The sequence below is a fragment of the Porites lutea genome, chromosome 5 (genome assembly GCF_958299795.1).
Source record: "Porites lutea chromosome 5, jaPorLute2.1, whole genome shotgun sequence".
In the NCBI taxonomy this organism is placed as follows: Eukaryota; Metazoa; Cnidaria; class Anthozoa; order Scleractinia; family Poritidae; genus Porites; species Porites lutea.
In genome coordinates this window covers 15,357,558-15,385,328 of record NC_133205.1, presented here as the reverse complement: position 1 = coordinate 15,385,328, position 27,771 = coordinate 15,357,558, and the positions used below count along the sequence as shown (strand labels likewise).

Sequence of the window (27,771 nt, the reverse complement as noted above, 5' to 3'; positions counted from 1 at the left end):
GACGGCGGAGACGAAAGGAGGTGAAGGAGCAATGTCCAACAGAACGGGTGTCACAAGCGGTGATGGCCGACACGGTGACTGTTCTGGAGTACGACTAGCATTCGATACCCTCTCCACAGAGGTGACTGTCGGGAGTGATTTCGAAAAAGATTGCAAAAGAGAATCCGACCGAGACGGTGTTGTCTCGAGGGAGGCCGTGACCGGTTGCAGTCCGTCCGGTGACTCAGCTTTACACCACAAGGAAACGGGAGTAGCAGGAACAAAAATATCTTGGACGCCTTCAGGCGGTATGCCCATAGGTGTTGGTGGAGGAGGTGACCAATCAGAAAACACGTCGTCTTGTGCGACATGTTGTATATGCCGAGCTGTAGTCATCAGTGGACTTTTATCTCGATGACCCATCTCAACGGGTTGACTTGATGGCGTCCTCGGAAGAGGCAATGGAGATCCTTTCGATGGTTCTTTTCCCAGAGATATCGTGTTCTCTTGTAAACCAAGATACTCCGACGAGGTTTGGGTGGCGTCGACAATCGAGTTACTCGTCCCCTCGAGACTCCTGCTCGGCTGTGCCTCGTCATGACGCATATCTGTAGAACTAACAGGGAGAAGTGTCGACGTGACCAAAGTTTCGTTCTCTCGGTCTTTTCTCCTAAACTTGTTCGGTTGCATAAGAGTGAGAGATCCACATTCGATTCTTTCCCGTTGTCGCTTTTTGTGAGATCTCCTTGCGCACACAGCAACAAGAAAGATAGCCTTGGACAACAACATAGGCCTTGGATGCCTGGTAGCCGAAGGACATGCCAATGGCATCTGGAATCGTTTGGCCTCTTCCGGGTTCAATCGAACGCGCTTACGAGCGAGGGCCAATTGTTCCGCGACGTTGGGACAGAGTCCCTGGAGGAGGCATTGCAGGCGCGTGGCACAGTCCAGGTCGTAATCGTTGATTGCCAAATGAAACGAGATACACCAACCATCTCCTACCTCGACTGGATACCCTCGAACGGTAACAAAGACAATACCACACGATGGTTCTTGGGATGGAGGTCTCACCACCACATCTTTAATTGAAATGGCACTGGATTTATTTTTCGGAACGTATAGGGCCAACTCACCCTTCACTGGCCGACCGTCGTGAAGGGAATATGGATCGAGTGTTTGGAGTACCCTGGAGCCGGAAAATAACATCTCTTGCGCATATCGTTCGATCCAAGCCACCGCATCCGACTGAAACTGGACCTTTCCCATGGATCCCGTTCCATATTCCCCTGGAGCATTGCTCGGCAAGTTTGACCCAATGATCGGCAACGTCACAAAAGCAAAACTTTGCCTTATCATTGTTTTTGAAAACTCCTGGTACGTACGCGCTTGTTCCCGACAAAAGTCCATCGCGATCTCGTGCCAACTGAAGACTTTTGCAAAAGCCATGCAAGAGAAAGGCCACGTGGAGCTCATCATCAAATTCTAATCACACGGGTTTTCATTTCAATGCTAAAATTTGCTCTTTTCTGAACAACACTACGTAGCTCGTCAGACAGTCAGAGAGGTCAAGGAAGGATGGAGACTGCAATAAACAAGACGCCTACTTCGAACAAAGGAAAAATCCAAACCCATTGTTTTATTTGTGACATGGTTCTCAACGAGAACAGAGCTTCAGATATATGCACCGACTGCGAATATCCTCTCTGCCTAGGGTGTCTTTACATTTGCGACGATTGCCGCCTTTACGTCTGCTTAGAGTGCGAGCTGGAACATGATTGCGTCGAGTCCAGCCACACAGAAGATGACTCGACGGACGAGGATACCGACGAGACAGCCTGAGGGGATGCGAATTCCAAGGAAGTAGTCTGCCATTCAAAAATGGAACGAAAATCATTAGGCGAGCTATGAATTGTCAATAAAATATTTTATTTGAATCAAGGAAGAAATAAACGTTCTTTAGGAACACAAGGAAACCCTTTGAATAGCTCGAAAGGAATCCCAGTGGCACGGTGTACTCTGGCCGGTGGCAGGGCATCGTGATGGAACTCCAACTGTTTATCTGAAGCGACGAGGATCCCCTTCGTAAAAGGTATCCTAGCTCTGTCAATGCTTTCCCACGGATCCGTAGAGATGAACAAAGATCTCAAATCGTTTGCACTGAGTACCAGATTGGGATGACCATCAACCCACAAGCCCACGAAACCGTTCTCTGGACACAGGTCGGTGATTCGTGCTGCTATCATCTCGTCCAAGCACGTTTCTCGTGTCTCACCATCCTTCTGCTTCCACAAGCATCGCGTTCTGTTTGGTCTGTATCGACCTTCGTAGCTTGCCTTGAGCCAATCTTCGTCACCCTGTTCCTTCATCTCCACTGTCTTCCATTTGCATCGGCTCGTCATTTCGCAGGCGCGTCTAAGCATCTGGTTGACTTCTTCGGTGTCGCGATCGACTTTCTCAACCGAAGAGGGTGGCGATACGTTTTGCCAAAAAAAGGCCAAGAGAGTGCAGAGCAACGATTTTAACCATAACCAAGTCATGCGCGTTTCATCATCGTACCCGCACATGACGGCCATATCCGCCGGTTCGTCCAGTAAGGCTTTGAGGTTGGAAGGTGATGTGGCACACAATGGCGTCAAGACCAACAAGAGAGTCAAAGACCGGTGAGTTGAAACTCGGCCCTGAATGACTTCTGTGAGAAGCTTAAACCCTATCTCTATATTGGACGGTATCGTCGTAATACGAGGCCCTACAGTGGCCCACAAATGTTGAACGATCTTTTGCATGGTATTGTTTTCGATGAAATCCCGATGTCGAAGAGGACTCAGAAAGATACCGAGACCAGACAGCATATCCTCCATTTCCTTGCGCGTTGCTTTGGAATCAAATAGCTTCCACCACTGTCCATCATTTTGTAGGCAAAGTCTGAGCCTTCCAGCAACCGTCGGGTCCAAATGCCCGATGCTTCTAGGTCTCGGAGTATCTGAATCCATTTACTTTCATCGACAATGTTATCGATTGGTTTTTTTTTAATGGATCCTTGGTTCGAAGCCTGTGTTTCTTTAAATGGCGATCGTCGTGCGACCTTTACACGTACGACTCGATGCTTGACTGCGTGGATGGCCCGAACAGAGATACGTTGCCGGGGATGTCAGCGATGTGTCCGACGCGTCCCTGCCACTGATCCACGCCAGATGGCATCCCTGCGAGCCAGAGACCGTCTTCTATTTTCACCAAAGGAAACGATCGCACCAAACCCGAAGCCCTGACAATGACGGCTTCATCCCATCGACCATCGTCCAGTCTTAGAAAGGCAATGCCTAAGGTAGTGCGGGAACCTCTACGCCGGAAACCAAGATGTTCGAAACGTCGAAACGACTCGTTGAATGCAGTGTCGATGATCAACCGATCCCCTATCCAGGCCAGAGCACGAACTGGTGTTGCTTTGGCGAGGACGTCAATACCAGTCACTTTGTCGTAAGGGTAGCGATGAAATCGAAACACGACGCGAGACCAGCCGGCGGTTTGCCAAGCGCGAGGAAAGAGAACCAAGACAGTATCTTTATCTTGCAGTCCCAAACGGGTCACATTGGACAAAGGCAGGGGAACTGGTGTCGTACCGGATCCGCTCTGCGCAAGGTGGCGAATGTGCGTCACGGTCGTGTATCGATTCGGGACAGTCAACGGCGAGTATGTACACCATATCCCAAAGATACACAACATAATCGCAACACTGACGCAGGCATCACCCAGCAAGTTTTCTCGTTGACAATTTTTTGTCCTGCCCGTCGAGGCATCCACTCCTGCATGTTCAGCTGCCATGGCTGCCATCTGCCATGTGCATCAATTGCTCGGCCAATAACCACAGATAACGCGAACGACCGATTGAGTTAACAAGCAGCGTTAAAAATGTGAAAGAAGGCGGCGAGGGAATGAAAAAGTAAACACGATCGAAAGGCACGGATTGATTATCGCGGGAATCTGCGTCGACACCGAAGACAGCTCTTGTACACGGACACGATCCACTTGAGGTACGTCAAGGTGGAGGACCCGACAGCAGCCAAGATCAGTAAATGACACTTGTGAACGTTTGTCGCGTTGGCTATTGCGTTGGTCGTTCCCAAAGCGCACGCTGCCTCAAACGTGCCAGCGATCAAAGACACGTAGTCGTATCGTGGAACGAACGGATCGGTCATCTGCGATTTGAAGCGGTGATCTCCGATGGAAAGATGTTTGCGAAGTTCCACGAACGTGATGTGGTGGTCGAGGTATTCAAACAGCATGAGGAAGCGAAAGACAGTCGCGCCGATGGACTTGACGATTAGCCATAACTTTGGCGGATTGGGTTTGCCCTTGCACGAGACGAATGCCAGTGCTAGGAAGGTTATGTCTGCGACGGTGCAGATCGTGTACGAAGTCCAGCGACCCACTGTGGTTCTTGGCCCAGATAAGCGATTTAGAGCTTGATAAGAGACTTTCCTTGTATCGATTCTCATGGTCATTTTCTTTGACACTTAAAACACAAACACAACCTAATATGAGCTGGCAGAAAACACTTCCCTGTTGGATGCTACAGATCTGCACATGTAATATATGGAGTAATTGTCTCTGTTCCTTTTATCACTTTTACGACACCATGGAACTAATGAAGCGGGCAACGAGTCTCTACGAAACCCAGCTGAAATCGATCGACGCATTTTCTTTGGCAGCCGCCTGTTTGCTCGTTTCCTTCAGGCGTCTACACGGAGGAGAACTAGGTGTTCAAACGTTGCAGCACTTACTCGTGAGCTGTTTGCAAAGAAAGAACCACGATGTTGGCTGGAAAGTAACGTTCGAGATGATTTCTCAGAAGCTGGAGGAAATGGACGACACCTTACTCGTTCGCAATTGGCAGACCCCTGTTCGCTTTGACCGCCTGAGCGACGATCGAAAAGATGACCAATTGTACCTCGACATGTTACATTACATAGATGGGGTGCCCGACGTGGTTCCACCCAAGATCCCTGGCCGCCACGCGCACTGCATATCGCCCTGCCTTGATCTTGCGGGAAATAAGGTCAACTGGGAACAGCTGGAGAGAAGGAGCAGGGACATAGCCTCTCGCATCATGAAAGACTGTTGGACCGTCGACGATAAGCAAATCTGTCACGAGGCACACATGTTGTATTCGGGTAAAAGCATCCTCATTCCAGGTGTTCAAATAGTGGACGACGACCAAATGACAACAATCCTCAGTTTGTTGAAAGAAGTGCTGGTGTTCCGAGAGCTGTTGGCCCTTCTTCCTCAACTCTCGTGGCTCGTTCCACACGGGCCAAAGTGGGTGGACTCTTGCCAAGGGTTTTGAAGGATACGGCGGATTTGAAAGAGTTCTAGTTGCATCGTTTGGTATTAACTTTTTTTGTATGTGAGATGAAGATAAAATAAAACATGGACCTGGACAATGATCGTCTGGTAGTACAGTCTCGAAAACGGGCCTGGGAATGCTACAGAGATGAGACCGAGGCATTTTCGTCGCCGAAGAGGCCGATGTGTAATTTCGGCGTGGCTCCATATTCGGGTATTTTGGGCGCGTACCTGCAAGATAGAGAATACTCCAAGTATGATCATGTGCGCGAATTTGCCTTGAACCACGGTCCTTACGACGTCGATCCCTTCATTCCCGCTGACGAGGAAGAAAACCCCGTCATTCAAGACGTGTGGTTCAATAACTTCGGGCCGCTCGGTCAATCGACGATAATCGGAGATGGAAGATTAGTTTTCAAGTACATGGGTATCGACGTGCTTCGACGCATTTCTAAAGACGACCCTTTTCACACGGTGGAACGCGTGAAAGAGGACAAAGTGTTCTTGAAAGGATATACGATGAAGTCGGGCGATCACGCTTACCGACAAGAGCTCTTGAGGAACTTGACTCAGGATTACCAAGTAGCCCCTACCGACGAGCCTCCTTATGGAGGGCTGACGACTGGCCTCACCTTTGCCGATCTCAAGTCGCACATCGGGGCATACGTGTCGAGAGTGAAACAGCTTAGGCGAACGGTGATGGCTTCAAAAGCCGAAGCGTTTGAGCTGGCCGATCATCAAAAAACCATCTATGGATGGAGTCGCCCCATTACAGTGAGCGGTGGAAGTCAGGCTGCGGCCGGCGTGGAAGCGTTGCTGTCATTGTGCATGGGTCCTCAAGACTTGTACGACCTCTTTCGGCCAATGGGTATCTGTTCCACGGGAAAGCGAAAGATCGACGTGGAAACTGACCTGGTAACGATCTTGAGCGGGGGAAATGGGAAAATGAGGATAACGTCTTTGGACACTTCGACATGCGACCGAGGAGAAACGGCACCCTTTTCCCTGTGGCTTGTGTACCAGCAAAAGTATTCGAACGTCGTCGAAAGCGCAAACCGCCACTTGGATAATTACCCCGACGTGGACTTGGTGATGACCAACAAACCACAACGTGCGTTTCTGCAAGCCTTTATGTCAAACGTGGGAAATGCGTCATATTCGAGTAGAAATAATCCACGCGAGATCACGCCTTTTATTTTTGTGCATGTGGCCATAATCAGGTGCAGTCAGTATCCAGATCTCGACGACGAGACAGATGTGTATATGACTCTGGCCGAACAACATTGGCCGATTGTTCTCTTTCCTTTTCGTCTGAAGACTTGATGAAAGAAATAAAGTAAATTCCCAAAATTGACCAGCAGTCTTTGCATAGGTTTAACACTAACTTGGTCCTTTTAGAGGGAAAAAAAGTTGCCGACTAGAAACAATAATGGGATTGGGATCGAAAGTGGCAACTACCCTTTGCGAACATGCCGTACTGACTCGCACTGTGCAGTTGGCGTGGCCAAACGATACGCCGAAGCAAACGTGGGGAAATCGTCACATCAACGCCGAACCCCACGATCTTTTAGACGTCAAGAAGCGAAGTGACCTTGCCAGGACCAAGACAGTCATATTCGACCTGACGCAACTAGTTTATGGCTTTCCTAAGGCAGGTCGGGAATGGATACGTTCTCATTGCGACACGCAATTTGTGAGCTTCGAAGGGAACACTTTGGAAGAAGTGCTGACAAAATGCATTGACGGCGGTTATCACATCGGAACGGTCGAGCAGCTTCCCGACAAACGTTATGCAGTGCACGTCGATACGTTCAACGACGAGGTGTTGACGGGGTTTCTCTTTGATCGTTTACTAAGCTTACGTCGAGGCTTAACGGCTTTGCTGCCGGATCTCGTGGCGGCCTACTACTTGGTGGACGGCGACCGTCCGGCTGCCAAGAGCATCACGAGTAAAAAGAGGTCTCTAGCCAAGTCCAGGTCCGAAGAACACAAACTGCGTCAACGCGTCGAGGAGTTTTTGGGTCCCGATCGCGTCGGCTTACTCGAACCCACCCCCATTCAGATAGGTGGGCAAGAAATGTTGCAAGGATCGTTGTTTGATTATCTTCGTAGTCGAGACAACCTCTGGAGACTCATCGACTGCCTGTCTGAAACGGTGGAACGCGTGGGGGGGCAAAGCGAAGCTGACGTGGATGTGTTCGTGGCAAGAGGATGGAACTCCAGTACCGATTCAAGTAACCGCTGGTTTCGTATCGCCGGCAATAGACCCGAGAGCGCGCGTCCTTTGAGAGATTATTTCAGAGGAAACGTGGACCTGGAAGCGGACGCCATGATGATCCGTTTGGGTCGGTTTGCCACCAACCGCCTAAACGGTCCTTCACTGTTGTCGACGACCGACTCTGACGTGTTGGTATCAATGATCGCCATAGGCTCGCCGGAGTTGTTCTGGGCCAAGCAACTCGGCTTCAGAGATAAGAAGAACGTGGTGGTACGCACGGTTCCCGCGGATTCAAAGACCAGGTCATTGTTCGTCCCTCATCGCATAGATCTGCGGAGTATCGATCCTTTAGAGGAACCAGAAATATGCAACGATAACCTCCTGCCTAAAGTCGAGAAAAGTTTCCTATTCTCTTCGTGTCCTCTGGGTGACACGTCCAAATGGTCCAATGCGGAAGCCGAACGTCGATTGTGCGCAATCTTTATTGTGTTGTTGAACGGCTGCGACTTTTGCGAGGATCTGTCCTCGTTTGGACCTCGAGGGATGGTACGCTTGTTGAGTCAAAAGCCCAAACTACGCAAGGTGCACTTCAGTCGCATCACTTCCATTCAGAACATAAACAAGGAATTGGAACATGGCATGCGACGCGAATGCCTGACGAGGTCGGACGAAGCGGTTCGTTTCCCATGGAGATGCGGGGACTTTGTGTGCCTCGTCGAGGTCGATTTCGAAACCATGAAAATGTTGATACGAGCGGCCCTTACCCCCAAACCGATAGAGGGTCGCGATTGGAGACCCTTCATTCGTCGCCTGTGTTATTCCGCCATGACATTAGCGGCTACTGGCATTGGATTGGAGAAAGAGATTAAGGTCAACGCGCAATTGGCCGAAAACTTTGGGTACGACTCGACGAGGGACTTTGAGTACATAAAGTTCGAAGATGAAGAATATAGATCCATCCAAAAGAACAAATAAAACAACAAACTCATCTCACGCGTGTCCTCAAAGGATTCGTTGTATGTTTAATTCAAACAAAGCAAACAATTTTGATACATGATAAGATATGACTATGGCTTGATATCTTGGCCTTTAAAACAATACCGAAGAAGTCTGGGTATGCGTTGCTGCTCAAAACCGATGTAAACGTTCACGGAGCCTTTGACCCAGAACCTATTGGCAAGTCCTTCTTTACAATCAATGACAACAGTAAAGGGTGTATTGAAATCCGTCTCTGGTCGCGTGAAAAATGGGTCTGCAGGGACCAATAGAAGAGGATGGACCTCCACCTTAAAGATCATGGATTTCATATATACGTATATGATATACAAATAGATATAACAGATATATAGTATAAGTATATATATATATATATATATATATATATATATGTTATATATATATTTAAAACAAGCAAGCAAGAAAGCAAGAAAATTGATGGTTTTTTGAATAAAAATCATATCATTCTACCCGTCCGTTTCCTCATTTGGATCTGTTTTATTGGCCCTTACAATTGCGGGATGTACAAACATTATTCACGTCGTAGCCTTCTTCGGTCACTTGCAGAGCCTCTGTGAACGTTAAAACCGCAAGGGTTGTGGTTTGCACGTCGGCTCCGGATTCAACATTGCGACAGGGGCGAGGTATCCGCGTCAAATACTTGGGAAGGACATCCACAAATTCGAGGCCGTGATACATAGAGAAGTCGTCAGTTTTGATCTCACAACCTTTCCTCGTCAAGAGAGGAAAGTGGATAGACTGGATCCTGCATACGACACACATGGGCTGACCCCAGTGCCATCGTACCTCGTGCTTATGGTGATCGTTATTGTCGAGATAATCGGTCAAGGTGCGATAGGGTGGCATTTCGAAAGGTCGCTTTCCGTGAATTTGGACGGCAAGGCAATCTCCGTGCCAACCGAGGCATGGTCTTAAATGCATGGGATTGTACACCCCGCGTCGCTTAAAACACAAGGCGAGTTCGAGGTGCTCGCGAGTCATTGGACGCCCGACGACAGATAAAGAAGTGGGAACATGCCATCCATCTGCGGTAGCTTCATCTCGGAATAGGGGCGCCATGGCTTCTAGATGACAATGCACTGAGACATTGTTTAGAAGATGCCTTACGTCGCGAACCGTTTCGTCGTCGCATTCTCCGTCACCACCGACAAACCGCCTGATCGTCGCGGTCTTGTATCTCTGAAACCATTCGGCGTAGTCCAAACACTTGTCGGCATCCTTAACCAATTCTTCTAGGAACGCCGCGTCCTCGATACTGGTCGGTTGAATTGTCAGCGTTGCACAGGCCGTATGCAGGATGCGTCTCCTTCGCATTTTATTTGCATCATCAGTGGCATGAAGTCTGTTGCTCTCTGGAATTGTCGATGAAGGAGCTCGTTGTTCCGTCTTGCGAAGCTTACGGGGTCTCCGTTTGAATTGAAGGTCGCCGGGATCTTGGCAATCGAGGGAACGTGGTGAAGCCTGCACGATAGTATTGGTGATGGACAAATATCGGTCGAATTGATCCCGCGTCGACGGGCAGAGGTAATCGGAACGGTCTGGCGGAAGAATATTCATTCTGTCTCTTCTTTGCTCTGATACGCCGAAAACGGACCGACGTGGATCGTCTCTAAAGGGTCTGATTTTCCCAAGAAATTCATTGTGTGGAGTACTTCTTTGCGGACCCGCTCTACTTTGAGACGTTGTTTCTTAGCGTTTTCCAGCTGCGCGCGCAAGTGGTTGCGGTTTTGAATGTAGCAGACGAGCGACGACTGTTGTTCGAGGTCATTGAAAACCATAGACTCTTCACTGTCGATGGCGGTGGTCGACACTTTTTTCATGGCGTGAATCAAGCGTTCAGAGGAATTTTGCGTATACTCGATCAGGTCCTCGTAATATGTTTGCAACGCGGGTAACCGTGGACATTGATCCGTAGACTCGCTCTCGACTTTTGCTCTCTATTGCTCTATCCTTCCGTCGTTGGCTCGTACCAGTCGACTGATGTCCGCCTCGAGTTGTGTCATGGCTTGCTTTTGATGCGACAGTCTTTCCCGTTCTGTACCTAACTCCCTTCGGATGTTACGCTCTTCGGCGATAGCGTATAAGGCTGCAGAATGACGCCTGGTCTCTGCTGCCAGGGGAAAACCGTACCCAATACTCAACATGTTAGAAAGAAGGGCGAGGAACTGGAAGAGTGGCGCGCGCGACTTGAACCACTCATTGTACCTATTATCCACGGTATTGAGCGCCTCTTCAAAATTTTCAATCTCCAAAGGAAGCTGTTTCATGTTGATGATGACTACTTTACGGGACGAGACGCTTATAGGAAACTCGGACTTCACAAACACAGTGTCACAGGCCCTGAAGCTCAAGCGAACCGTTCGCGAATTGAACGAGACACGTGTAAATGTTGAAGTGCTGAAAGAACGTCTAGATGCTGCCGACAGAGCTGCTCGAGATGCGTCCGTGCAACACGCGGCGGACATGGCTCGAGTGGAGGGCCAACGGGACGAACTTTCCGACCTCTTGCGGGATAAGACGGAAGAGCTTGCCGCCGCAACCGAAAGGATTGAAAAGGTTGAACGAGAGTTGCAATCTGCCAAAGACACCATCGAACGATTAAGAGAAGAAGTCGCCATGAGGAACACGGATCCGCTACACGTTCAAGTGCGACACGGTAACGCTTACGACGCCCTACTGGAACAAGCTGTGAAAAACTCTGGGAATCAAAATGCCTTGGTGGAGCTGTATCGCAATATCGAGACGCATACTTCAAACATGAGGTGGCAAACGTTTTTAAACGAAACGGCATTGAATGTTCGCAACCTCTTGTCCATTTTCATGAGATGCGACCTTTCTAAGAAGCTGTCCGAAAAGGCAATGGTGGAAAAAATGTTGGCCGAGACAGAGAGGCTACAACCACCGCTGATCCGATACGCGCAACGGCACTTGGAATTCGAGGAAAACAAGAAGAAGAAACTGACAAAGGTGCAGATGCAAACCTTTCAGACACCATTACAAAAGGCCTTGGAGCTACTGGCCAGTGCTTGGGTAGAAGACATGAAAAAGAATCAGTCAAACGGAGTCGTGTTTTATTGATCAATAAAAGCCACGTCAAACCATGCAAATACAGATGCGAGGCTCGTGTCCCTAGTCCACTCTCTGGGGTCTACAGCCTCCGCCGGAGTTGTGGAAAGCCCACGATCAGTCACATTCATGGCCACCCAACCGGCAAAACTCTTGGACATAAGACGGTTCGTCGAAAAACACGCACAGAGTCGCGCTAGCTGCCCTAGATTCCAGTGAGCAAAGTCCAAGAGTATGACAGTCTTGATACTTTGACTCTCTAGCGGAGCATTGTCGGTTTTCTTACGGTAGACGATCGAAGCCACTTGTCGAATGCGTCGGGTTAAGGTGGCGGACATTTTTGTGTCTCCGGAGGCCATTTCGATCGTTGCTAAGTCGTGTGGCGTCCTTTCGAAATGTGATAGCAAAACACGACGATCCGGAGAATCGGGGGTGATTGTAGAATCGTAGACCATGATATATTCGTTCGCGGGACGTACCATGATGCGTGCGAGCAGATCCAAGGGTCTATATTGCGAGGGGCCAGTGTCAATCACCGTGCGTCTAGGACGGCACATGGCCTCCAACGACGGGAGGAGAATGCGATAAGGACTGAAATAGAATCGTCTGCCGTTCATGTCATGCCTTCTCGCAATGTCGAGTTCCACCAATCGTTCCCAAGCTCGTCGATCAACTTCCGCGAGAGACTCGTGCAACAAGAAAGAATCCATGTTGAAAAGAAGGTGGAAACAGCGAACAATAGCCCGTTCCTCTTCTGTTGTAGGTCGGTCCACTTCGCACAACAATCGATACTCTTCGTCCGAACCGCCGTCAAATACTGGCATCAGAGTGCCGGGGTCGACAACTCGCGTTGCATGGAGAACGTGTCGGCGCTGGGGCGATGGGCGACGGCTTCGTCTCAAAAGGTCATCCACCCATGTCAAAACTTCCATGCGACCTAGCCTGATGTCAGCGATAGATTCCTCTTGGTCGTGCAGGGAATTGACCAGTTCCCTCTCAAGTGATTCCCAGAAATCAAGTCCGCCCGTCTCGACCCAACATTTTCCTGTTGTCGACGTTTTGCCTTTATTTTTTTCCATGGTTTTCCACAACCACGAGACGGCCTTTGTCCAGGCCGCAGGTTTACAAGTTTGAGGAACAAAGACTCGAAGGGATGACCGAAGTATATCGGGACGAAAAGAAAACGCAGGACCTATACTTCCACAACAGGATCTAAGGCCTCCATTCGTTCGCGGATGTAGGACGGACACGTAAAAGGGGTTGGGTTCGACTCCCAGAGCAGAGATCTGAGTGGCCTTAGAGGGAGTTTTGGAGTCTTTAATGGAGATCACGGTCGCGTGCAAGGCAGAAGTGGTCTTTTTTTTGCCTTTTCCAGACGTCGATCCGCTCAGCGTTCTCAACAGAAACAATTCGTTGCCCTCGATAATTCGTTGGAGATCATAGGCGCCATCTCTTATTTTGTCTGCTGGAACAAGACTCGTACTCATCGTCGCTGTCTTCGCTGCCGTCGTGTTCCGAGTCAGTAAGTACTCCTTGGGCGGTAGCAACGGGTACCACGGGTTGAGGTACGATTACAGCTTGCCCTGTTCGATATGGGTCGGTATCGCGATATTTCATGGTTATATCGACAGCTCGATGACCAGTGTTGCACATCAACCATAGTTTCATGCGCCCCTTGCGAAGAATGCGATCCATGAGATGAAAATTACTCAGTCCCATGGATTGCTGGATCGGATGCATAGGTGCCATGGGTAATTGCTCTCGAGACAACCACGTTGACAACACCTGGTGGACAATAAAACGTTGCAGAACGACGCTTTTCACGGGAACGGAATCTTCCTCCGTGGGATCTACGGCAGCCACCAAACTTCGGGCAAGACCTTGTCGCGTGCCCACGTCAGTGACGCCTTTGGAATATTGTACACCCAATATCGTTCTCGTCACCTCTACCTGATACAGTCTTTCGAACATGTCGTAGTTCAAAGCATTGGGACGCACGTTCAAGTGAGAGCCCACGTGATTGCTACCCTCTGGGAGTTGGTATCGCACGGGTAAGTCCACGGTTTCGCTCCCTCTCCCGCTGGCATACATTTGCAACAACTCTTCCAGCGCCTCGTTCTTCTCTTTAAGCCTTTGCCTGTCTTGATTATATCGAGTCTTGAGGCGGTACAATTTATCGGCCATTTCCTGGTGCGTTCTCCGTACTGTGCTTGCCAAGAATCCGCTGCCACTCAATTCTTCGGCCCCTCCAAACGCATTACCCTCGGTCGTCATGACAGCCGCCAACTCTGCGAGTCGCATAGCCGTAGAGGTACCCTGGTTGACCTGGTCGCGGAGCATGCGTTCTCGGAGTTTGGCCCTATTTCGCTCAATCTTCTCTTCCTCGATCACATCATCGCTTTCCTTGCGCCCTGGCATCTGTGAAGTAACAATGTATGGCCGAGAGGCGATCATCAGCGAACGGTCGTGTGCGTGGCGAAGACGTTTCAGTTTCTTGTGCAAAGGTAGAAGCATGGAGAGATCACTATTAGGACATTCCTCGTCGGTCAAATGACGAAAAAAGAACAATTCGAAGGGTCCCGTGTCCGTCTGTTGATCTATGCCTCGACAGAGATATTTGCCCGACGGTTGGAGACGCACCACGACAAATTCAAGGGGCACATACGGAACGACTCGACCACTGTCGTCGAGCGTCTTGTACCCTAGAGGCGTAAAACCGTATCTGATGAAATTGAGTGTTGCCTGGTTGATGCAGCGTTCCAGGTGCGGTAACAGTGTCGCTTCAAAATCATCCCTTAGGTTATCGATCTCTTTCAATTCGGCCTCTATCGTTTCGTCGTCGTCGTCCGTAGAGTGTTCACTAAATTGGCGAACCAGTCCTTGGAAAAACATGTCCATCGGGTTTAGACCGTTTTTAATTAAAACGTCGATACAACGCCGTACGTGATGATCTTCCTCGGAGAACTTTTTGAGTTCCTTGGTGTAATCGGTAGGAAACACGAGCACCATGCACCCTCCCCGTTGTTTCTGCAATTCATCGCGATGAAGCCGGTATAGATCCGCAATGGCTCTTTGGCGTCTGGTTTCTAACAGTGTGTTGGCATAGACCACACCGTCGACAACAAAAGAACTCGGTACCTTCAATCTCGTTTGGAAGTCTGCCATTTCTGTAGATCGCTGATGCCGTCGCGAAGGTAAATGGCCATGCCGACGCCGCAAACCTTGCCCCAATAAAGGCCTCGGTTGCTACCCATGCTCTGGACGATGAAAAACTCAACGGCGACGTTGCAGAGGAGACTGACCGACATCATGGCAAACGTCGTCAACATGTGATGGACGCGACCGTGAAGGAGAATGTACACGAGGTTACAAAACGTGTATTCCGACATTGTCACGAACGTGCACATGCAAACGAGAATGGGTGTCAGTGTGGGATTGATCGATCGTAAGCGGTCAGGCACGGAATCTCCTCCAACGTCGTCTGAGCGATGGTCAGCGGCACCGACGTGTACCACTAACGCGGTCAATAACGCAATGATGAAAAACGCGACAACTTGCTGAAAACTAGACAGACGTTTTCGATGACTGGTTTCGTTGTGCACCCCGTGCAAGGCGTGAACGAGTTCGAAACTCGTACCCAACATTTCCTCGGTGATTACCAACTCGAAAGAGATTCTTTGTCGATTAGCTTTGTCCGGCACCTCCGGCAAGCCCTGGTAAATGGTATTGGTAGATTTTGGCGTTGGTGCACGAGTTTCTGGTCTCATACGTCACCCCAATACAGAGCAAAAGAAATGGATGAGGTAATGCTGGATTTATTAGAGAAAGAAGAAGCCTTGAGTTGTACCCTTGTCAAGGCGGACAAAGCCATAGAAGTCACCACCTCCTCGCTACCTTCCAAAACATCCACGAGAACATTATGCCATCTTGACGCAATAAAGACGAGGGTTCAGGAAGGACTAGAAGAAGTGACCAAACAGCGAGTGAAGGCCTACAATAGCTTATCCCTCTCAGAGGTGATGCAAACATCCGTGTAATAGTAATGGTAATAAACAAAAATATCAGTGCACCACCAGATCCTCGATGCATTCTATGCCCATCTTATTGTAGCATCTTCTCCAGTTTACTGGGACTCGCAGATGAGGTCGATTACAAGACAAGTGATCCACGCCGCGCTTGTCTCTAAGGCGGCAATGCATCGTCTCGACCGATAGACGATATACTTCCATAGACCACTCGACGTTGTCAAGGCACATCGCGTGAGATGGGTAGTGGTCGTTCAACTCTGAGAGCGTCTTTATGAGCGGTGCAAATTTCATCAGACGACAATGCTCACGAGATCCGGAGACGACTGGGCCGATGGGTAACACGCGCAGTAGTGGGGTGGAAAACTGCAGCACTCCTTTGTTGGGGTAATTTAAGGCGAACGGAGCGGGTTCCGCAAAAGCTGCCATGAGTTCTCGCCTCGGACGCATGGCTTGAAGCTTCAACAGGACTTCGTCGACGCGTTGTTTCGTATCGACGGTCATACCACGTCCAATAACCGTATCCACGAGGACGGTTATTCTGACCTCCCACAAGTGCGTACCCCATAACTCGTGAGCAATGCATGCGGCGACAAACATAGAGGTATCGTCCACTTCCGCCTCAATCAACCGTTGGAGTTCCGGAATCTTCTCGCTCGCGGTCCATCGCCCGGTCTTTAGTCGCGTCGTCAACAACTCGATGCAAGGGTTCGACCATCCGTCGGACCGATCTCGACCGTCTTTCTTTATGCGCCAGTCTTTGCCCGATTCGATTAGCTGAGCAAAGAGGATTAAGAGTTTTTCTGCAGGTAGGTCTTTCAGATCATAGAAGCCTTGCTCTTCACTCGTAGTAGCATCCACGACGGTCTCCATCGGGGGTAGATCCAATCTTTTACAGGTGCTGGTCTTGGACGCAGTAAATTGCAAGAATCCGTCTTCCCACACTTTAAGCATAGATTCGGGACGGAATGCGGAACACGTCAAGTTTCGACTGGCCTCCAACACAAAGTCTCTGTACGATCGGGAATAAAAGTAAGCAAAGAATATCAACCTCTGCCTTTCGACCGGCATGATTTTCGTGCGTTCGGGTTTTTCGATCTTCGCCGTTTTTTGCTCTTGTCGGTTTCACGAGCTATCTGTACTGCGGCTAGTTCAATAGCTGGTTTCACTTGGGCATAAAACCAACCGTCGTTGCGTCTTATGATTTTCTTGCGGATTCCACCTGCGTAGCTTTGCAGTAGGACTCCGCGGTCGCATTTGGCCAAGGTCAAATAGGTCTTGAGCTGAATGATCTCGTGACGACCAACGGCTCGAAAACCATGCCGGCGATGCTTGATCTCCAAAATGCACGTCCTCCCCTTCAGATCGCGAAAGCTGGCATCGACTCGACCGATCAAGTGTACCCTTAAAGACTTGTTTTTCGGGTGAGTCCACGTTCGTTGGTAGCATCGCTGTCTTTCGCGAAATTTGTAGGCAAACTTTGCCTCTAATTGGTCGATCACCTCATTCTCCATTGCTTTCCCTAGTTCGGTGTCAACGAAGGAAGAAATAATCCCCTTCGTGAAATTCACGTTCATGCCTCTGGCATCGGCTTCGATGGCACCCTCCGATGATGTCAGCAAATCCTCACCCTTCTTTCCATCCGTAAACTTCTTTGGGCAGCTCTGGAGTCTTTCGACAAAACGTCTTGACGCGGGAAGACAACGCAAAGCAGCAAATTCGTCAAACCTTCCATGCGACGAGGATTTTCCAGAGCGCCAACGGACTCCTCCTCTACGTCGAATTCTCTCAAGCGCAGCCCGTCTAGAATCAAAAACGTTCAGTTGAAGAAGTGCAGCTACGTCGGTAACTGCCACATTTACGAACCTCATAATGTCTATTGTTGCCTTGATTTTTTTTTATTGTTAGTGTGTGATAGATTGACTACTCGGAATACTCACGGGCTCGATCTAACCCCATATATCTCTCGAAGCATACAGGAATGTACTTAAGCCAGGCGTCAGCACCCTCTGGATATGACGAATATTTCGATCCACCACTGGAGGCAAACCACGAATGTCCGATCTGTCTTTCGGGGCTGCGAGAACCGATGCAGACGTCGTGTGGGCACAGGTTCTGTAGAGACTGTATATTATGGAGCTTCAGATCTGTTAGCCACTCGTGTCCCGTGGATAACGAAAGGTTGGACGAGAACTCGCTCTATCCCGACAATTTTGCTAAGCGAGAAATATTGTGCCATGACGTTTTCTGCCGAATGAAAAAGGAACATGGGTGTACGTGGAAGGGACCCCTTAAGACGATAGATGATCATATGAAAGTCTGTGCTTTTGTCAACATATGTTGTCCCAAGAATTGTGGAAAACAGTTACAGCGTAAAAACGCGAAACAACACTTGGAAACCGAGTGTCCTAACAGAACCACACCATGCGAGCACTGTGACAAAGAGGTACACTGGAATGGCCTTGAGAATCATTTTCGAACGTGTCCAAATTTTCCGGTGTCGTGTGGACAATGTGGACGACAAAACATTGTGCGAAAATTGATGGAACATCACTTGGACAACGAGTGTCCCGAAATGGAAATCAAATGTGCTTTCAGCGTAGTGGGTTGCACATTCGAGGGAAAACGAGCCACCGTGGAAAAGCATGTCGATGATCAACTCGCAAGTCACGTCATGGACTTAGCAAAGACGTTTGGTGCTTTCATAGCAACCCAGAATTTGGGAACTGAATCACGGTACAATTTTCCAGAAAACGTGAGTTGCGTTGCGAGGGCCAACAACGTAGCCTATTCATGCGACCCAATGGCACCGCGTCATCAACAATTGAAAGAAAGTAACGAGCTGAAGCGTAGGATCAGTTTTGTTTCTGGCGAAGTCGAAAACCGGGAATACGCCCTAAACGGGCCCAGCTCGAGGCGCCAAAGACCCCTGCTAGACCTCGATGCAGTTGTTTGGCAACTTGAGACAAAATTACTGGAATTCGAAGGCCGTGTCTGTAACGGAACGTACATTTGGAGGGTAGAAAATTACCGACAGCGTCGTCAAGACGCAATCGCCAATACGATGTCAGCCATGTATAGCCCTCCTTTTTACACCAGTTTGTACGGCTATAAGATGTGTCTGAGGATGAACTTGAACGGTGTGGATAGTGGCTTGGGGAAACATATTGCCTTATTTGTCCACATGATGCAAGGGGATTATGACGACATTTTGGAATGGCCATTCTTCGGGAAAAAAATCAACCTCTCCATCTTGGACCAGTCGAAGCTTCATTGTCATATAAGTGAAACTTTGGTCGTTGAAGACGACCTTATTGCTTTCCAGAGGCCCACTGATCGTCGTAACTCTAAAGGGTATGGCTACGTCGAGTTTGCCCCCATTGACCATATTCGTGAACCTCGGCATGTAAAAAATAATACTATGCTTGTTCGCGTTCAAATTTTTTGATTAAGGTTTAATTTCCATTATACATACATACATACATATATATATATATATATACATACATACATATATATATATATATATATATATATATAATATATATATATAATATAATATAATATAATATAATATAACACAGTATAATATGGTATAATAAACCATACTAGACCGGAGAAAACAATCGATATCACTTGCAAAGTGTATTGAAATGGCTGTTTTATTGTCTTTTACACATCGAGGGACTAGTGAAACTCGTCATCGGATGAAGAGACCAGCGTTTTTTTCGTCATACTAGAAATCAAGTCATTTGCAAAAGACGCCAAGGCAGGGATGACTTCGTTAATCCACCATGGCTTGTCAAAGGCGAGCGGTAAATTTATGAAGAGTTTTTCCCCTTCGAATAATTCGATAACGTACCCTTGCTGTTTCTGCGCGAGAAAGAGATAGGTTTGCAGTTGAGCAAATTCAGTGGGGCTAACATTGGGTTTTCGTCCAAAACGCGTCTTGATCTCGACGACTCTGTCTATTTCATCCAGGCAATCAATGCGCCCCAGAATAACTACCTCGACTTGTTCGTCAGAGGATGTCCATGCCAGTCTCTCGTACGTTTTTTGCGTCGAACTACATTTGCCAATGCACGGGTTGGCTTCGGCGATGTCGATGGCCAGCATTTCGCTGTTTTTGCCCATTTCGGTCCTAACAAAGCCCCGCGCCATGTCGACCAACTCTGTTCGACCCTCGTCTGACAGGGACGTTTTTAAACGAGCGACTAATTCATCAAACTTCGCGTGATCCTTGATGCTGTACTTTTGCCTTCGAAATTCGCGACCACTTTTCGTTAGACCTATGGCCTTGAGCAAATCCAGAGGTGGACGACAAGTGTCTGGAATACCAACTTTATCGATGCGTTCCCACACGCGTTTGATGACGTCGAGGCGAGAACAATACGGATTCAATCCGAGGATGCTACCTATCTCGGTAGCGTACAGGCGTATCTCTTGGCGAGCTTCGCTGGACGATGTGTTGTCGGCCATGAAAGCTGACGATACAGTTATGATGAATCGGTGACGGTCAGGGGAAGTCGTCCGTCGACAATCACGTTCAAAGATACAAATTGCCAGCCGATGGCCAGGATAACCGCCATCACCAAGTCGTCGCGAGTAGAAGATGTTTTCCCCGAGTAACAGTCTCGCGCCGCGTGATAAGTAAAAGAATCCATCTGAGTCACCAGTTCTTTTAGAGTAGCCCGAATAGATTCCTGGGTCGGAACGAGTTCACTGAGATCGGGCAAGACAACGTTGGCGATGCCGTCGTGTTGGAGCCCCCTGGGATGATCCAGATGAGCCACGATCTCCGCCACCGATTCACCTGCAGTCTTGAGAATTGCATAGCGTTCTTTGATGATTTCGGTCATAGTGGAGAATTGGTCCACCCAGTATACGCATCTGACAAGTGCCGATAAGGTGTGTTGTACGAGGGACTTCTTTTGGCGTGTTGTTATCCCTGGTAGGACACTGCCCTCTACGCTTCGTGTCTTGACCATGTTGATCGTGCGACCCGTGTTGACATACTTCATCTTAATCTCCAGTTCTAGCGCTCGGCACAGATCCTGTGTCAAATTATTTTCGATCCAGATGGTAATTTCGGCCCGCTTAAGAATCGGATACAACCGTTCGATATTTCTCAGATTGTACAGGATCAGGTCACGGTGAATGGCCGTCATGTACCCTCCCTCGTGCGGTTCGACGTTGTACTGATCGAGTGCCACAACCTAAACGAAAAAACAAAAAACAAAAAAAAAAATCATTGCTTTGCCGACCATGCAGCAACCACCGAGAGACGCAGTAAAAGCCACAAGGATCCTTTGTAGAGATCCCGTGCAACTCTTTCATCCTACGCAATATGACCGCGACTGTGTCGCCAATCGCGTCGAAGAACTCGTGCTAGCTGTTTACGAGTTACAGCGTAGACACAAGGCTTCCGAGCTCAGACACGCCGCCGAATGCCATTAGTCCGCCATGTGTGTATTGGGCTACGATCATCCTCTCGCGCGTCTAATGGAAGACGACGTGGATTCCACGGTAAGACAAAAGACCATCGAATATTTGACTCCGAGTGATGCATGGTCGTCACTTCCTTCTAACACCGCCTCTCAGTGGACGGATGCCCTGGCGGTCATGTGTTGTGAGGCTGGGAAACCCCGTAAATTCGCTATCCTCGTGGAGGCATTGTGGCATTCTTCGGCAATCAAGACCGAGCGCGGTACCATCTGGATACTGTGGCTCTGTGCATTATCTTGCTTAGTTTTCCCCTTGGATGACACCCACGTTCTAACTCGGCCGCTGATCGACAGCGTGATTTGCACTCTAGCCCACAAAACTCCGCCAACGTCCAGTTTCTCACCAATTGAGGAATGTGTTCTGACGATATGCTTCCTGGCATCGAGCGGAGACGAGTGTGGAACGCTGCGAGTTTGGTCGTCGGAAAACCTTCAAGACGATCGGGATCTCCGTCTTGAGGCTCTTATGAAAAAACTACACAGTCAAATGGCCGTTGGAAAAGCAAACTGCCGAGAAGGCAATGAGCTACTTACGTAAAAACATTGGTGCGTCGTCTTCAGTAAAATGCATAACCCGATACCACTGGTTTTACTCGCTGCCTGGACGGGATCGATGACTACTGCCACGGTTTGCACAGTGTTGAGCACCTCGTCTGTCAAGTCCATACGACGGTGTCGGACTACCTGGGCGATGAGGTTGGCCGGAAACACTGGTTGTTTAATTGCACCCTCGGCACAGGAGTAACCCATCACCTCTCTTTGGTAATAACCCTCTACTAACATTTCCATGACTCGCTCTACGAGCCCTTTGCGACCTGGTTTGAGATCGATGTGTCCCGGTCGTAGATAGAAACGATGAACGCACGTTTCTGTTTGACCTGCGCATGCATCGCACACCATGGATTGGTGAATGCTGTAAACGTCCGGAAACTGCATCAACCGCATCAACCAATGGCCACTCGGCATAGTGGAGCACAACACGGTCATGACCACCTGACGATTGATGAGATAGGCCATGGTCGATGCCACGGATTCTTTCCGGTTGAAACCGGCCTCGTCGATCACAGCCACGTTGGGGGACTGGCCTCGCCCGCTCTGCAACAAATTAAAAAAACGACCAATAAAAAGTCACATTATGTCTTAATTGATATATCGTTATTGTTTCTAGTTGGCAAGATCATCAATGAAAAACAGTCATGACAAGCGCAAACGCAACGACAGCGACAGCGACAGCTACAGCTACAGCAGCAACATCAACGGGGATGACCCAATCGTCGTGGATCGAGGCCACGGTCGACATGAGTCAGGCTATGCGTCCATCGCCCCCTGTTAATCTGTTACAGCAAGTCAAAAACCATCGCGATTGGGTGAGCGACGAATACGTATTACGGATGGCAAGACAGAAATTTGGAGTGTTCACCAGCACGCTCGTGACTGGAGCGGCAAGATCCGAACAATGTCTTGCAAAGGACTTCGTCTGCGTTCACGAACCGCTGGGAGTGTTCGCGTGTCTAAAACACATGGTCGTGCATAGATGCAATGAGTCCTGGCAGCAGGTGAAAAAATGGATTGACCTTCCCGATGGCGAGTCTTCGTTGCGATGTCGTAAGATTATGGTGGGTGCCTCAAACGAGGTCAGTTGGTGTTGTGCCGTTTCTCGTAAACTTTTACCCGATACCACTGCTCTCCAGATGACGATATCTTCCGTGACCACATTGAACGATCTGGGAGCGGTTGTATACGGAAAGGGACAGCGAGAAGACAATGCATACTCAGCAAGGCTTATTGGCGGTTCGGTGAGGCGGTCTGGGAGTCAGAAACGGTCGTTTGACGACGCCTTTGATTTGTACACAAAAAGACACGATTTATTGAAACAGACTATCAATGCCGTAATCACAGCTTTGGTAGATACACAAAAACGGGCAAATTACAACAATCTCATTCGACAGCGAGCGGGCAGATGCGAACCCCTTCATTTGAAGGAATTTGCGCCTGGCATTCAACTGCTGTTGCGGAGTCGTCTCTTAACCCTTTGCGAGCGCCTAGTTCAGGAATTGGACGTGAAAGTGGACAAGAAAGAAATTAATTCTCTAGTGTTTTTTGCACTAGGTATCACGGTGCAGGGTCGCCAATTAGGTCCCGACATTGTCGCCCCCCGTCTTCCTGCCCGAAATTTAGCACCGCTGCCGATCGAGACCTTGTTTGAACGAGCCTTTGGTTTGCCACTCTCACAGTATTCCAAGATGGCTACCAGAATACAACGTTTGACAGGCGACCCTCGTTTTGCTCACAAATTGGGCTGGTGTGCATCACCGCCACCAGTTGAGTAGGGTAGCAGGAACTTGTCGAGCAAATTGTCGCCTTCTTTCCCCTCTTCATCTTCTGTTTCCTCTTCGTTTTCCTTCTCCACCGTCTCCGCGGAGTAAGAGTAGACGGGATCTGTGATCTTTGAATGGTCCATCTCTTCGTCTTCGTTCTCTGGTTCATCGTTCAGATCGCTGTGGTCGATGGATTGTTTGGGTGAAAGCGGGGGCGTTGAGGGTATTTTAAAGTGTGCTTGGAGAAAGTGTAACATAAACTCGCACACCACTTTTGGAAGCTCGTAGCGAAAGAGAGACGGAAGACTTTCCATCGAGTGTGGCCTGGTAAGGAAGACCTCGTATCGCTGTGAAACATAACTGAATAAGTGAAGGGCATCGCTCGAACCACTTAGGTTGGTGTTCCTTTCTAGCAATTCAAGGTGTCGGCCGAACGTCTCTAAGATTGGCTCAATAGAACAAGAATCATCCATGATTGATGTCTACGACAAATAAAACAAACACGTATTAGTAAGGTACGTCTGAGTCTTACAGTAGTCAATTTCGTGCGATCCCATTATGGCGCGTCAGGCGTCACGCTCATCCGCATCGTCAACGATTGTTGATCACAGTAACTCCACACTGCGAGAGTCCCTCATTCTGCGTGGTCTTCGTTTTGCATCAACAATCATTGGACCAAGTTTAGTCGAGGGCCGAATCGGACTAGTGGACAGAGTAAACGAGATACAGGAACGATCCATCACCAGTGCATGTGAATTCATCAACGACGCTAATCGCCTGGTCCTGAGACTCGAATCCGGTGATGAAGAAGGGCTCCAAGAAGCCTTTAGGTCTTACGTGAGAGGTTCGACGTTCATCACCTCAGCGTTGTTTGGCCATAGGACGAATCCAGTGACATTGCCTGTCAATTTCTTTGGACACTGGGCTCATGTGCAAAGCTACGATGAGGGACCAGCCACCGTTCCCTGGTTCATCGTGGCCGTTGCGTTGGCTTGGTGTCGATTCGTTGGAGAAATGTGGACGTCTCATTCCGACAACCCTCACCTGGCGAACGAGACGAGGTGCACTTTGAGGGAGCTGGGTGTTCACACCAACAACGAATCGCTTGTGAGGATACTGGAGAATGTATCAGATGACGAGCTTCGTCTGTCTATCGACCATCTCTTGAACGGGGAAGATACTCGCAATGCCCTTGATCGATCCATCCAGACAACGCTCACTTTAGTCAAACAACAAGTGGAACCCATGTTGCCAAATGATGCGGGATCAGAGATTCAGGCAATCGGTAGATCTTTCGTCCACACAATGGAAACCGTAACGACCCAGAGTGCAGAGACATCCAATGAATTGGATGAATATGTTGGAATAGAATTGATTGGACCATTTCGATTGATGGCGCGCATGTCTCTGAGACCTGATCTTGGAACGGAAGAAACACACGTTGCGGCTTTGGAGCAACTCCACCATCGAATCATGCAGGAAATGAAACGTTCGGTAGACGCGTCGCGCGCTGCTGGAGAAACAAACAAGCTAGTGGCACGTCATCGCGAATATGTTTGGGGAGGAAATGTCAACATGCATCCGGCGGTAGTTGACCGAATGGAAGTGCCATCGAATGATGGAGCATCAACCTACCACCCCTCGACACTGGGTGGATCATTGAACGCTGATCGAGATTTAGACTTTGGTGATTACGAAGAAAATGAGCAAGAGGAACAAGAAGAAGAAGAAGAAGAAGAAGAAGAGGAAGAGGAAGAAGCAAGTAAAATGGAGGAAGAAGAGGGTGACCGAGACAACGATCAGGCAATCGATAGGGCAATCCAAGAAAGGCAGCGAATGAATATCACTGAACGGGTGTTCGGGCTGGTACCAGTGTCAGGAGAGCAGACGCCACTGGCGTTTGACGAAGATTCTACATCCACGTATGCACCGTCCTCCCTGGGAGGGCTCTCAAAACCTTGGTCCCGAGGAGCACCATCGATAGCCAGTGACCGGTCACTCTTGGTACCTGTTGCCGACGCCATCACAGAGCGCTCAAGAGACTCGGGACCCGTCATGATTCCCGCAGAACGAACGCTCAATTTGATGGACGAGAAAGAATCAGAATATGCGCCTTCAGTTTTAAGTGGTTTCAGCATGACACAAAGAACCAGGTCGGCCGTAGGTAGGTTGGATCGTGCTCCGTCGGTCAGGTCCGATGTGTTACCAGACGCACCTCTTTTGCCGCTCTCAGACGAGGAAAGAATGGAAGATCCCATGGATTCGGTGATATTGCAACTTTCTGCAGAGATGACGGAACAGTGGGCAGCCAATGCATCGGCATCGACCACCGAAGACGAAATGATCATTCGGGAAGGATCAACGGTCGCTTCATTGATGAATGACAATGAAACTTTAAGCCAGCAAATGTCCTCTCATCGCGCCGGTGAAGAGGATCTGGTCTTGAAACTGACTCAGGCTCATTCCGAACTGGGACATGCCAGTGCAGCGCTAGTTGCGAAAAACAAAGACATAGCTAGGCTAAACGAGACGATCGAGACCGAAAGAGAAAAGCACGACCGCGATGTAGAGCAGCTTCAAAGGGACTTGGAATCACAATCAAAAGTCGAAAAAGAGTTGAAATTGCAACTCAACGCCTTGTATGCTCGTGCCGCGGAGACCACACAGTACGTGGATACGATACAAAGAGAAAGCGCCGAAACAATGAAACATCTGAATCAGGAACTGATTGCAAAGTCACAAGATTGCCAAACTATGCGACGAGAAGCAAGAGAACTCACCGAGGCCGTGGACAGAACGAGAACCGAGTTGGACTCTGTGGTACACGAGCTGCATGCGACCCGCCAACAGAATCAAGCGGCGGTGGCCGAACGAGATCGATTGCAGGCTAGAGTGATGCAAATGACAGAAGAAGAATCCAGACGCGATGCAACGATCACCGAGATGGGCGCCACTGTTGGTCAACTCATGGAAAACAAACAAGCGCTGGAGTTGCAAGTCAAGGTTTCCAATGAAGAGAAAAACCGACTGCAGGGTCGTCTGGAAGAACTCCAACAGACAAGAGAAATGGAGATGGAAAGAGCCAGGAGCACGTTGGAAGAACTGTCGAGGCGTAACAACGATCTAGAGGACAGTCTTCGAAATACGCTGACTCGAACGGCTGCCCTGGAACGCACCGTTGCCGCGGATAGAGAAGGTCAACAGGTTCAAGCGCAAGAGAAGGACAGAGAACTTTTGAGGGCAGAAGAAGCTCGTCAACAACTCGAGACGGCCTTGCAAGAGGCGCGGATAGAAGCGAATGAAACCCAACGAGTCTACGAACAATTGCAATCGTCAATTCTGGAGTTACGTCAGGTAGTCGGACTGATCGACGAAAATGCCCCGGCCACTTCGTCGATGCTTTCCGATCAAATAAAACAAGTGACTACGACCGTAAAACAGCAAAGAGGCCACAGAGATGAGGCAATCGGTGCAATCCGTAGACTTGCCGACCGGTTAAGGGTGGAAAATGGGGATACCACTCTTATCAGTGAAGTAGTTGGAAAAGTGATATCAAAGATCGACGACCAATTCCGAGAAGCAACAGAGACACATCGTGGTCTTGTGGCCCTGGTGAACAGACCAGGTGCGACTAGCGAAGAGAGCACCGTCGCAAGCACGTCTTTGTCACAGCTGGTTCGTTTGGCCCAGGCTCGTGTTTCGGAAGTAGAAGAAAGAGCCGAGGATGCGACCCATGCCCTTTGGGAGGTGGCCAGAATCACAGGAACGAGAGAAGAGGCTGAAGTTTCCAGCCAAGAAGTCATCGATCGTGTCACTCGAACGAATGACGAGAAAATGGCGATGCAGCGAGGATTGCAAGAAATAGCGGAAGTCACAGTGGCAACTCCACCATTGGACCTGATCCGATTGGCGCAGGCAAAATTTAGGGCGCTTTCACAATTAGAAAAGGCGTATTCGGAAGAAGTGTTATCATTGCGACGTCGCAGCGACCTTTTACAGGAGTCTCTTGATAAAGCACAGCTCGACTACGAGCGCGAGAAAGCCAGTAGGCAACGGGAAATCTACAATTTGAGAGAACAGCTCAATCAGCTAGGAACACAACAGTTGGAGAGGTTACGGGAAGCAACTCGCGACCACGAAGAGCGACAGGACCTCGACAAGTGTCGCGCACTGCTAGAAAATGCAACCAGGGATCTCAATAGTATCACGGTGCAAAAACATCTGGTAGAGCAAAAGTTAGCCCAGAGCGAGGTTGAATGGGAACGGCAATTGACCGAAGTCAATACGGCTTCTGCGCTGGTGGA

General features: G+C 49.1%; 1 protein-coding gene across 1 annotated transcript; it reads left to right on the top strand.

The window, feature by feature from the left end:
* The first annotated feature begins 17,626 nt into the window (after positions 1-17,626).
* LOC140937971 (TNF receptor-associated factor 6-like) lies at positions 17,627-19,093 on the top strand. Its single transcript, XM_073387526.1, has one exon. The coding sequence runs from the start codon at positions 17,627-17,629 to the stop codon at positions 19,091-19,093; it is 1,467 nt and encodes a 488-aa protein (XP_073243627.1).
* The last annotated feature ends 8,678 nt before the right edge of the window (positions 19,094-27,771 follow it).

Bases quoted from the DNA above. Each gene is read 5' to 3' on its own strand.
- LOC140937971 (XM_073387526.1), top strand. From the start codon at position 17,627: ATGTACTTAAGCCAGGCGTCAGCACCCTCTGGATATGACGAATATTTC.